We start from the raw sequence: 13795 nt of genomic DNA, 5'->3' as shown, positions 1-13795 counted from the left end.
CACCCTTCTTCAAACAAGAAGCGCCTGCTTACAGGCACAATCAATTAACCTCTGTAAAAGGCTCTAGGGCTCTCCCACTTGAGATGCTGTAGAGAATCACTTCTGTTAATACACAGATGGGAACTGAGGCTGAAGCTCATCTCAGTAAATATGCAAAGAGAATGATGCAGCCTCTAATGAGAGCCACTAGCAATGACTCTTCCCCGCCAATCTGACAGATGACCGTAGCAGAAAACTTGCCCTGTGGGTAACACACTGTAAACAGGCCCAGCAGGAGCACGGATTTCAGCTCCTTCACTGCACACGGAACAAATGCCAGCACTGAACAGCTGAACGATTTTTTCAAGCCTTCCCTCTTCTCCCTGCAGCCTGGAGACATTTCTTCCATTCAGCCGGCACACAGTACATTGCATCTCTAACACCAATGTGGTCATTTCACTAAGTGCAAAATAAAGCCTCTTAAGAGCACTTTTTCCTGGGCTGATAGGAGAATTTGGAGGTGCCCCAAGTGTCACAGATATGAACCGATGGAGCGTGCTGGCAGCAGTACAAATGGCCCTTCTGCAGGGTGAGGAGAGCCCATCAGCGCAGGAACTGCAGGCTGAGTGGCTGGTCTGAGTCCCAAAATGGCCCTGCCCAAGTCCCAGGGCCAGCACACACCTTCCCAGCTCTTTCTCCTAATACAAGGCACAGTTCTTGACTTTTCTCCAGCATAAGTACAGAGCTTTGTTTAAAACAATCCGAGTTCCCTACCAGACAAGACACGCTTTTCCCTTGGTGACAGAATAATCAACAGACGACACATTACTCACAATGTTAATATATTGCTGGATGGTGTGCAGACACCGTGACCAGCAGCACGGAATGACATCATGTGCTGGGTGGAATGAGCATGGCCAGCTTGGCTTAACTAAAACCAGATTCTTGTGCTCAAGGCCAAACAGGCTCATTGTGTGCACAGAACTCCCACCAAAAGCTTTCAAACCATGATTAGAAGAAAATAAATTGTAAATAAATCAGTTTAATTACTGATTTAGAAACATTCTCTAAAGCTCCCAGATAATTTTTCTCTGCTCCTAACTTGCCTTGTGCTTGATCCCAAACATGCTGAACACACTAGAATCACCTTTAAGCAGGATTTGAATCAATTCCATTTGCTGTTTTATCTATGTAGCACTAGCATTAGGAAAATCCAACACAGCCTGATTCTTTCTCTGCAATCCTATGCCACTGCTCCATGAGAGAAGTATTAAGTTAATTTGTGTGTCCACCCACAAAAGGAAGGAGAATACCATATTTTTATGGAAGACAGTATGACTATAGAATACACAGCATTGTGCAGGGAAAGGCTGCCAGTATGTTAGCAGTTTGTAATTCAAAAAGGTCTTCCCAATCAGAACTAGGGTCAGCAGAAAAAAGGGATGGTATTCAATTGCCTCAGATGCAAAACATAGCACTTAAGCAGAGATAATCAACGACCAAAACACAGGGCAGGGAACTGGACTGTTCAATTAGAAATACAGCTGTCTTGCAGAAAAAGGCCCGGTGACTGCTGGAGGTCACCAGATAACAATAAACCAACAATGCCATCTTGTTATGAAAAGGTCACATCAATCCAGGGTCAACCAAGGGTGGTTAAGCACTGGAGCAGGGGCCTGAAGGCGCAGTGGTACCTCTGTTCCTGGAAATACTCAAAACTCACCTGGTGAGTCTTGTGTTCACTTGGAAGTTAGCCATGCTATGAGCAGGACATTGGATTAGATAACTCTCAGGGGTGCCTTCCAACCTAAAATGTTGTATGACTTCAAGACAATAACAGTTTTCATAGGCTGCTAGAATGAGGGCAGAAACAATCTGTTCTCCATGAAAGCTCACGAAAGACAATCATGGGTTTAGAATCCTAAAGCATTCAAGTTATGCATTATATAGATAGCAAAGCACTATAAAGCAATCCGACTTCCTAGAAAGATTATGGCATCTCCATCACTAGAGCTCTTTAAGAACAGGAAAGTGAAGTAGGTAATCTCTTGGGATCCCATCCAGCACTTATGATTTTTGTGAGAGCAGTTATCTATACCCACAATTGCCCTTTTATAGAAGGTCTTAACTGTGACCAAAACACAGCAGCTGTAGTCCTCAGAGATGCTTTTGGCTCCCCGTGTCTATTGTGGTGAACAGGGTGGTTTCCCAGAACACTGCATTCCACTCTCAGGGGATATTCCCTGGGGCTGTCACCACTTCTAACAGACATTTTTTTGCTCATCTCTTGAAGGCAGCTGTCTGGGGAAAGCTTTTAAGTTGTTAAACAGGCCAGATACAATGGCAACATTCTCTAAAAATACATGAAAAATTGTCAGCTAACACACCCTCCTTAACTCATTTATAAAAACATTATTTCTATATTTCTTCCTCATAGCAAAGCAATCACGTTGACCTTCTTACTGTGTGGGCCCAGAAAGAACATCATACAACAACCACGACGACGACACGAGGTGGGTAGGAGCAATGCACTGTCTGCATTCCCCTTCTGAATGTGCATTAACTCTAATGCAATCAAATCTTCACCTTTTTTAGGTGTTCATAACTCATTCCTTCATCTGGCATCCATCTCTTAGAGAAGCAGTAGAAGGACAGGGACTTCTATTCGTGTGACTCAAATAATGACAACATAGAGAACTCCATCCAGTATCTATCAGTCAGTGAACCAGTTATAAAAGCATCTATCTATCAGCCAACGAAAGGTAAATGGCAACCTGTCTAGACTCTTAATGACTATTTCAGAAGTGTATTGATTTTCAATGTCGTTCCATCTATACACTGGTTCCAGTGCTCCCAGCACACAGTGGAAATGACTTGTTTAGATGCTGAAGTCTGGCTGCAGTCTTCAGCTGGCACTCTGAAAGGTGCTCAAGAGAGATGTGCACTTCTCATATGTTTTAGCCCAGTGAGCACTGGGCACCTGACAGTCCCATTCAGTTAGCTGTCTTACAAAACTCCCAGTTTGATTTCTATTTGTTAGGAATCAGATTTTAATCTGGTCTGCTAAAATAATTTCTCTATCTCAAAACCTCTTCAGTATACATTCTCACAACACCTTGCATGTGTCAGGGCCATGGATTTTGTTATCTTGGTAAGATCAAGGCTCTTTGAAAAATCTGGCTTAATTGTGGGTACTCAGCTCATGTAAACATGTGGCTATGGGGGTCTGTCCCACGTGCTCCTTCAGTGTGAGTTAGCTGTCGTGTTACAGAAGTTATTAGAGCAACCCTGTGAAGCATCTCAGCTGCACTTAATCTTATCTACCACAAATCTTTGGCTTCATAGTGATCACTGTTACATGATCACCCTCGGTAAACAAGACTCCAGTAGGACTGAGATCTCAATTTCTGTCCTTACTGTTTTTTAATGGAAAATCTCATATTTTTTGCTCATGGATGTAGACTGCGTAGAACTTTCCCAAATTATTTTATGCTCTATTCAACCTTCCATTAAAAAAAAAAAAAGAGAGAAAAAAAAAGGGTAGATACATTTATCTATTAGAGAGCACAGAATTTGGTGGAATTCCAAAGCTATTCTGTGCATTACAGTAGAAAAAGCCAGTACCAAAGATGCAATGGGGAGCCTGAACTGTACCTAATGTGCTTTCTCTTGGCCTTGCAATCTGTTGGCAAACAAAGTGTCTTGGGGTTCTTCCCCCACCTTTTCCCAGAAAGACAAAGTTTCTCTCAGTATTCACCAGGCAGATGTCAGACAAACACCTCTCACTTGACACCTTAGTATTTCTTCAGTGGTACATCCATGAAGGGGTGACTCTTAGCAAGACAAGCCTTGCAATGACTAAATCATTCCACATTTTATTTCAGTAACTAGCTTTCACTAATGCAAATGCTCCATCAACTATAGAGTGAGTTGCAAATACCAAGCACAGTTTCAGTGTGATTGTCTCAATGCTAATATGACAGCTCTCACCACAGCATGCTCCGTTCCAAAGAGCAGCCATATAAATTTATGCACATTATCACATTCTCTTGCCTCCTGCCAAGGCTGCAGGAGAGCTGTTCTGTCCCATGGGGCCATCCAGGTCTTGCCCAAGAGGGACTTTTAAATACATCGTACTGAAACAAAGGAACAAAGCACCTGCAGTTGCCTGGGCACATGGTAGTTAAAGATCAACAATAATGCTGGGGAAGGATGTAATCATATCCATCACTTTTGAATGCTATAAAACACGTGTATTTACACAGCCAGTTGTTATGTTCCCACGGCGATGGGAACAATACAGCATTTACCAGAAACCAGAGCTTCCTTCCCCTTGGGCTCAATGTTCATGGCCAGCCATGCTCTCAGAGCCTGGCCTCTGTACTGCAGTGCATCTCTACCTTTCAGGTGACCGACATCAGTTGATGATCCATGGTTGTTTTTGCTTTCAGTATTGCCTGGGTGATTTTAATTCTGAACAGAACAATACTACATTTCTGAACAGAACAATACTACAATTTGCTCTTTGCAAGCCTATGAAAACACAAGGAATTTTGCATTATGCTACGGAAATGTCCAGAAATAAGTCATAATGCAGCCTGGCAGATTCCGCATGCAAAACTGTAAGACCTATGTTTACAGATGGGTGTCAGACTTAACCACAGTTTGGGAAAGTCAAAGTTAGATCCAAATCACAGAGAACAAGAGTTTAGACTTTCCTGTGGATCAGAAATGGAGTGTGCTTTATGGCTTCATTGGAACACTGTTGTTTGCTGTGTCCAGAAGGGCAGCAGGGCACCAGCACATCCATTACCCACAGTGCAGTTAAGAAAGAAAAATGAAAGCTCCAGACAGTACAGCCCAATGTGCCGTCTGAAGGCAAAGAGCACAAGGCAAATGCACAAGCCAGCTGGTGTCTTTTCTGACCCAAAGGGTGAAGTTCAGCAGTTATTCAGCACTTCATCCTGAAAAGTCCCCCAGGCATGGGCACCATGCAATGAGCATCTAGCTGAACTGAAGTGAAAGAGCCTCTAAGGGGCTCCATCTCACAGTCTAGCCCAACGAAGCACCCAGACAGATACTTGGATCAACGAGAGGTCAAAAAAGGAGCCTGGATTAAGTAGACAAGATTCATGAAAAGGAGAATTGGAGCTAAAAGAGCACAGGTATTAATTGCTCTGACCAGAAAGGCTCCTGTTTGTTCATAAACTGTGCCTTTTCCGTTCCATCTCACATAGGACATTGGGCTCAGGGTAACTGAGACACCACAGAAAAAGTGGTTCTGTGAGCAAAAGGGAAACCACTGCCTAACCCAGCTCCTCCAAGCTCTGCACTCCGCCAGGAGGGACATGTCTAAATAGGGTGGCAGATACACACAGGAGATAAATATTTCCACTTTCCTCAGCCAGCACTGTTCTGAATTTCTATGGGACACGCAGCTGGATGAAAAGGCATTTGACAAAGAAGGAAAAGAAAGAGTTTGCTCTGCTGTGTCATTCTCTCGGTAGCCAGAATAACTAACTCTTGCCAGTGTTAGTTCAAAGAATAGGCAGATTTTATCTCCTGACATGAGCAGTAATTCAAAGAAGCTGGTATATGATCCTGTATCCTGTACATTCACTGCAGGCAAACAAAGACATTAGGAGATAAGGGAGATCTATACATCACTTGTTATGAAAACCTCATTGCATCAGGAACAGTTTATAATCCCAGTTGTGATAATCACCTTCCCTGTTACAGAGGGAAGTGTAGACAGGGAGAGGCTGTCACAAAGAGGAGGTCTGCTTGTTCTACCCAGCCTCTACCAGATGCTGGCTGATAGCTCAGTACACAGGGCAGTGCTCTTTGACTTGCCCATGCAAAGCATGGGTTTATGTGCTGAATGGCACAAGCCACAAGCAGGTGGCCAACATGGATCACAAAAGACAAATATTTTGCGGCATACAACTCTCTATGAGCATGCAGTTTTCCTAGACACAAGGTGTAAAGCACCCTGGTCCACTCTAGCACAACAGCTTCCCTTTGTGCTAATTCTCCTTCAAAACAATAAACAGAAAACTGGACAGGAATGGAGGAATCTACACAGCACTAGAACCAAGCCAAAGACCAAGCCAAAGGCTGGTTGCAAGGAAAGATAAAACCACACACAAGAGGAGATTTTATGAAGAGGCATTAGTACAAGTGGACTACTTTCCAGGAGGCATCAATTAGTAATTCTCTTCACTCATTTTCCACACTACTCTACAGTATCCTCCTGAGCCCCCTTACTTCCATTTCTGGTCCTTTGCCAACTGCTGCTGCAGGGAATCCTGAGGAACCAAGGATTCATAGTTGTTCCATCAGTAGTCCCTGGTCAGCTCTCCCCCCCTGTCCCTTCCCTTTTCATCCCACTGACCAAATTTCAGCCAGTCTGAAAAGAGGATAGAAATTTCAGCAGCAATTAATTTCTAAATATCTTGCAATGGGCAGCCACGTAGGATCTCCATCTCAACACTCACAGTGCAGGAGGCAGGACAGTTCAGCCCACACACAACTGCATTTACCAGCATGGATGTAAGCACAGATGTATGCACACCAAATACGGGCCCTCAGCCTGCATAAGGACACATCCAGGGAGCTGCAGTATTGGGCAGCTGTTGTGGTGAGGCTGGAGTTCGAGAAAAGACACAGATAAGGTAGCAACTCAGCTTCACCACTATGACTACTAATGGAATGTGTTATTTCATTGCTCAGAAGAGAACTTCCATATAACTGGAAAGGATGAAATTCACATGGGAAACACACACACAGACACACACAGAAACAACACAAAGGAGATGAAGGATGTTTCACATACTAGTGATTCACTCTGAGACACAAGCAAATGAAAGAGTATCCCCAACCATTTGGCTCCCCAAATGCTAAATATATACACTCGTTGCTGTGATAGCTCCTCCAGACATGAGTCATACACTGTAAATCCTTATGGGGGCGATCAGTTTAACTTCATAAATGAATTCCACCACCAAAACCAGACCAGTGTGTCCAGGCTGGTTCATTTCAGCTCTTCAAAGCTGTCGCTAAAACTTCATGAGAGCTGAAATGTTTACCAGCAAAAGCTAAAAACAGTAAATTGAATTTAATAGGCTGGTTTTGTCTACTGTATAGAAATGATGCCTGGGGGAAGGGAAGGGAAGGGAAGGGAAGGGAAGGGAAGGGAAGGGAAGGGAAGGGAAGGGAAGGGAAGGGAAGGGAAGGGAAGGGAAGGGAAGGGAAGGGAAGGGAAGGGAAGGGAAGGGAAGGGAAGGGAAGGGAAGGGAAGGGAAGGGAAGGGAAGGGAAGGGAAGGGAAGGGAAGGGAAGGGAAGGGAAGGGAAGGGAAGGGAAGGGAAGGGAAGGGAAGGGAAGGGAAGGGAAGGGAAGGGAAGGGAAGGGAAGGGAAGGGAAGGGAAGGGAAGGGAAGGGACCTAAACCAGAACAAAATGGAATTCCTAAAGGATGTGCAAAATCTGTTTCATTTCTACATGCCTAAAGTTCTGGGTTTTTGTTTGGGTGTCCTACATATATAACCCATAGAATTTCTGAAGCAAGACCAGCACTTTGCAAATGAAATATTTAGAAAGGTTTCCAATCCTGACAAAAAGATCTATTGCCTCCCTCAATTGTTGGTTCCTGTTGTTAATTACCCTCACTTATATCTAATTTAAATTTGTCTCTCTTCATTTGCGAGGAGCTTGATATTTCTTATACTATTATCTGCCATCTTAAAGTGCCCTCCTCTTCCATTTATCTTCCCTCCATGTGGCCAGGCTGCCTTTTAACATTTTCTTTGCACCAAAATGACATCCCTCCACCTCCCACTACAAATGACTGTGGTCTCTCACTGTGTTATAGCAGTAGTTTTGTTTCATTTCTTTCCTCCATGGCAGGGTGACAGAAAGAAAAGAGACAAAAATAAAAAAAAAACCCAACCCAAAAAAAAAACCAAAACAAAAAAGCTGCAAGAATGGTGGTAGTGGTGCTTTCCACCTTCTCCATCCTCCCAAGAAAAGCAGAAAAGATAGAGAGGAAGCAGAAGCAGAAACAGCAATTTTCATTTGCTGTATTTTACATTGCTGTATGCCTGACGTTCCTTTAACACTGCATAGCACTGCTTTGATTGCTCTAATAATGGCATGGCCTCAGAATAAGAATGACATCTGCTATTTCAGATAGGTTTGGTACAATTATTCCTCTTGCAGTATTTCTGTCTCATTTCTTTCAAAGATATGGAACTTCACGTTTTCCATTAAAGCTAGAAAAGATGACTATAAACATGTCTTCTCCTTTGAGATAAAAATCAAACTACAAAAGATAGATCGCATAAAATTACTCTTGTTTGCATTCTGGAGATTGAGCTTGTCATTAGAAAGATGAATACTTTATATTCCTCTTACATTTTCTAATATCATAATGACAGATTTTATGGTAAGTGCCATAATCTGTTCCACGGCAGTGCAAACAGTGCACATCACCTCCCTAATAGCATTGCAAAAGCTAGAGATGGTAGCTCATTATTTTCGGCACCTTTTCTCAGGATATTGATGATCTACATAATTACTGCAGGTACAGAGATATGCAGTGTTGGGACAGCATGAGTGCAGCAGCACTATACTGATACTGACAACGTACTGCTTCCAGCATTATTACACTGCAAAAATAGGTCTGAAAAACTTGATCTGTATTTTAACACTTGTTAAAGGTTATTGGTAAACTCCAATTCTATAGCTGTTAACTGGGAGACAGCAGCTTTCTGCCCAAGCTGATGTGGCTAAAGCTGTACACTCTGTGGGGTCCTATCCTATCACTGAGCAAAGTGAAGTCAACAAGTTCAGTTCTCTTCATTTACATTCCACATAAGAACAATACCCTATTTTCAGCTTCTCCTGTGACAGAGATCAGGAAAAGTCTGTTACGTGCATACAAATACAGGTAGAAAGGATTTTTTTCCAGCTCAGCAGATTGTCAATGGAAAATGGATCACATTAGTGATCTCATATGAAAGGAAGTACAGGTTGATTACTAGTTTGACCAGCAGCTCAATGAGCTGAGCAGGCCTTCCTTCTTACATATACAGAAGCATTTAATCTTCCTACTTTGACTGGAGTCTGTTTAACTTCACCTACCATTATAACAATGATGTGCTGGTAGAGAGCAGAGCTAACCATAGATTACGTACTGTACCCACAACAAATATCATCAGGTTGAATTATCAGGGATTGAGTCTTGGGCTCCTGGAAATAAACTGCAGTATTACATTTGTCATCTGTGATCTGTTAATGGCCACAAAACACTCACAGCATAGGCCTATGGTCAACTTTAAGCAAATCATTTAGGGCAGTTCAGACTGTTTTGGACTGTAAACTGGACCCTGCAGACATATGTGTGTGTTCATCACAATTTATCTTCAAAGACTGTCCATAAATCCTAAGAAAAGAGGTGCTGGTTATGCTTCGGTTATTTTTTTCTTTTCTGCTGGGTAAAAGGGGCTTTTGAGGGGCTTTGAAACAAAAAAAGAACATAAATATATTTAAATTTATATGGATATAACAGTATAAACAAGAAAGGATAATTTCCAGTTAGAGAAGGACTTCACATTCTAAAAAATCATCATCTGCTTTCTGACACTGACACCAGCAGATCCATATGATGTTCCAAATTAAAGGCCAAACACATCCTATGCCTATGGCCCTGTATCTACACACAAAGGGGATCAGTCAATTTGTTACTAAACAAATGCTATTTCAAGGCCTTTCCCTCCACACTTCAGCATTTAAAAAAGAAGTATTTTGGCTTAAAAGTCGAGTAAAAAAGGTCAAGAGAAAGAGGCCTGCTTGAGATGTCCACCACACCGAGTGGGCTACGCTGCCTTAATTAAAGGTGGAGCACAAAATCCCTCCTCTGTTGCACTGTTCAGCACCATGCTCTGCACATCTCTGGGATTACAAAGTACAGGATTCTCTCTCTGCTTTTCAGCCTACCTCTCACGTACGAGCCTGGAGGAAGCAACGTGACCACTTTTTCTGGGAATCAGACATGTCAGAGAGCTAACACACAGAAAAGGGAATCAGTCATTTGTCTTGCTGGCTATGTCCCAGATTAGCTCAGAACAAAGCACCTCTCCTTCATCCTTGCTTCACCTCGGTCCACAGTGACTCATCTATACTCAGTGAAGGTCTCTGAGGTTTAATTTATTATCTGAACAGAGCTTTGAGATCATCAGATGAAAGATGCTACAGAAGTGCAAAAAGTCTTGTATGTCATAGTCATGTGCTACATACAAGCCTTTACTGTGTTTTCCCTTAAAAAAAAATAAATTGTTACTGATCCGAGAATGGGAAGGGAGACATCAGCTTTTCCATTCCTTCCCCTTTACCCACAACAGATCCCATCTCACTGTTCTGTGTGCAAGGTTTTGAGAAAGGTGGGAGCAAGACCTACCCAGGACACGGATCTGCATGACGGCACCATGTAAGCCAAAGAACATCCAGAGGGGCTGCGAAGAGTCCACGCAGACTTGCATGCCGGTGCTGGCCCCATTGTGACTCAGGTGCAGCTCGCCGTCTGAATTCACCATAAATCCCAGGATGTCTCCACTCTGGAGGGGCACCAGGACTCGGCACACGGCCCAGAACTCCTTTCGGTCAACCAAGGACTCGGGGTTATAGGGGAGGTCGCTGGGCCTAAGGGTGCTGGGGTCGCAGGACGTCACCCCGTAGGACAGCGTCCCCGTGCGCGCAGCGTTGGACTTGTTAATCTTGACGAAAATGGTCTCGTTGATCCGAAGGGGTCTGCTGGTGAAAACCAAAGTCCTCTCCTCCCGGGCGTGCTCCAGGCGGGCCACAGTTTGGTCATCGAGGATTTTGACGTGGGCTCCCCGGAGGTGGTGGAAGCGGAGGTCGCTTTCGAGCTGGGAGGGGAGGAGGTGGGAGTGCTGGGAGTTGAGGGAGTTCTGCGGGATGGGGCAGGTGGTGGCTGTCACGTGGAAGCTCTCCTCCTGCAGGTTGAGGTCACACAGGCTGACTGAGAGGCGCGTGTCCTCTGTCTCCCGCCTCAGCGATGGCCGGCGGATGGCGGTGAAGGAGCGGGGCCGCAGGCAGTCAGGAGGAATGATTTCACTGTCTGTGGGGAAGGACAAGAGAAAGCAAAATAGGTATCGCTTTGCAGAGAGTGACAACATCCAGGAGTCTGCAAAACGCTATCGGTTTGATTGAGATGTTTAAAAGGGAAGATCAGAAAGCTGCCGCCATTAATAAATTTTCCTACTTTCAAACATGGAAGCAGAGTATCATAAAATGTATTTGCAATCAATGGCTGTTCTTGTGCTCTTCGCACCAGCATCATTTTCTGAGTAGGCAGACTCAGAATCGATGGAAAGAATTGACCCGGGGAAGGTCTCCTTGGAGAGGGGAAGCAGAGGGTAAATATATGAAATACACCCTGGACATGCCAATCAATATTTACCCAAGCTCCGAGGATTCATGCTCTGTTCATCATCTACAATAATTCGCATAGGTTTAGGAAATGAATTTCTAACTAGACATTTTTTTGTTTTAAAACGAATGCTATGTTCAGTTTTAATTTATTTATCATCATATGAAATTTAATTTGTATTCCTGAATATAATTAATCATTAGTGGTCTGGTCCTTACTGCAAATCAGTACAAATATGGATTTCACAGAGTAGGACTTGGGCATATGCAGTTTTCTATAAATAACGCAGAATCATCTATTATTGCCATGACAAATGATTAAAAATCAAACCCACAGATATATAACAAAGATGATGCTTGCACATTCACATCTATCAGTGGAAAAAGAATTGCACCTTACTCTATTTGCTCATTTCCCCTGCTGTTTCAAGAGCTAATCATCAATTTATTCTTTTTCTAAGGATCATAATGGCCTGGCTTTAATGCATAAATTACTATTACTTAACATATTCTTAGCTACACTGTTGCCATAGAAATTTCAAAGAGCAATATGCTGAGGAAAAAAAAAATACCCACATTATTTGAGGAGATTATAAAAGCAAGTGAGATCATGAAAAGATTTATATATATGTTTAACTTCCTGAACTTTAAGAAGCTGAATTGCATAAAGACACTGAGAGAAACCTGAGCATGTGGGTAACTCTCTGTAAAGGTTACAGTAAGCTATGATCCATAGTGGCTGTTCTACAGGAGCTATGCCTGCACCAAGCAGGACTGTGATTCTATGACTGCATTGTGGCTTCAAGCCAGGCTCCAAACATCACAGGATAGGACTACCCCTTACAACAGAATCCCCCACCAGTGGCACAAAGCCACACCACCACATCTCAGGTTGGTGCAAACAGGGCACAAGGTGGATCAGCAAGAAGAGGAAGAGGAGTGGACACTCATTCCCAACCCATGGGCAAGACCTTTGCAGTGTGCACCTTTTCCAGCCACATCTCCTTGGATTTTTCTTTTTGGTAACAAAGAAGCAGGAACTCAGGTTATGTAAGGATTTTCCCAATTGAATGCTCCCTTCCCTGATACACCAGAGCACTAGTTCCATATTGGCATGCCAAGGAAAAATGCCAGCTACTGAATAGCCAACATTTCCTGCAACATGCAAGGTCTGACTAACAGCCTTCCCTGCCGTCCTCTTCTGGGAGCCCTGACAAGAGCACACCCACATACAGTTTGGCTTCAGGAGAGATCTCTGCTTTGCTTAAACTGGATTATTCCAGGCTCCTCTTTAAATAATCTGCTATTACATAGGAAGCACAGTGTCAAAAAAAAAAAAAAAAAAAAAAAAGGCTTTGTTGTTTCTCATATTTGATTTTCCCCATACTTATATTCTGGCTTCTCTTCCCAGACGTTAATTAAAGAAAAAGAGGAATAAATAAAATCAAAAATTACCCCAAGTGATATAGAAGCAGGTTGTCTTAATGCTTTGTAATATATGGGCTCATATTTGCATTGCAAGCGTCCCTGCTGGATAGAATTAGACTTATTTTGCCTTCCTCTGGCTGTAAACTCACATAGGAGAACAAATTAATACTGGCAGCCGACGATGATCCTTTGGTATAGGTGAATGGGTAGAGACCTTTCTGAATAGGAACAGAAGGTCCCCTCTATTTTATTCCCTGTAACCATGCATGTGCAGCCTGGCTGACAACTGTGATGTGTGGGTAGCTTGCAGCCAGGGTTTTGAAACAGCTTGTTTTCCACCAGGATGCTTGCATTTCCCTTTGGCTACTGGACAAAATATCTCTTTCCATCTGAAAAGAGGTTAAGAGAGATGAAGTTCTTCTGCAGCCAAGACACATGGCAGTGATAGCAAACCAGGGCTACGCTTCCAACTGTTCTGCTCAGATCTATCAGTAGCTCAGATGCCTAGCCATATAAGGGATGTCTCAAGCATATGGGACTGAATGTGAGAGTTAGTTCATTAATGTTTGCAAATATCCATGGAAAAAAGGATTGCAGTTGACTGGCATTTGAAATGGCGTTGTGAAAATTTAGAGATGAGTTTCTAAGAGATGCTGGCCTGCTCCAGAGCTCTATTTTTTTCACAAATCTCAAAATATTCAGCTAAAGAAAAAGAATCCCACTGAACATGAAGTAAAAAAACAGTGGGATTCATCTTTTGGAGTGGTAGTTAAGTCATAAGAGATGTGGAAAGCCACTTATCTGGCGTAACTGATAACAGCTGAGGGCTATACGAATAATTCTGGTGAACTGTGAAACAAATGAGGCAATGGAGCAGTTTCTTTCACTAGAAGAACTCAGAAACAAGTTGTTTTCTTCCACCAGTGCTTCATTTATCAC

The 13795-nt window shown here is 43.1% G+C and overlaps 1 protein-coding gene across 4 annotated transcripts in view; it reads right to left on the bottom strand.

Moving 5' to 3' along the window:
* The window catches only part of NEURL1 (neuralized E3 ubiquitin protein ligase 1), a 134930-nt gene that overhangs the window by 5279 nt on the left and 115856 nt on the right, over positions 1 to 13795 (bottom strand). For all 4 annotated transcript variants that reach the window (XM_031597533.2, XM_090145465.1, XM_031597534.2 and 1 more), the window contains exon 4: positions 10437 to 11117. In XM_031597533.2, coding sequence (XP_031453393.1) covers positions 10437 to 11117 — 681 coding nt within the window. The remainder of the gene's footprint in view (positions 1 to 10436; positions 11118 to 13795) is intronic.

Source organism: Phasianus colchicus, chromosome 8 (assembly GCF_987193195.1).
Source record: "Phasianus colchicus chromosome 8, bPhaCol1.hap1.1, whole genome shotgun sequence".
Lineage (NCBI taxonomy): Eukaryota > Metazoa > Chordata > Aves > Galliformes > Phasianidae > Phasianus > Phasianus colchicus.
The sequence above is the reverse complement of the archived record's forward strand: the minus strand, read 5'-3'. Positions and strand labels throughout refer to the sequence as shown.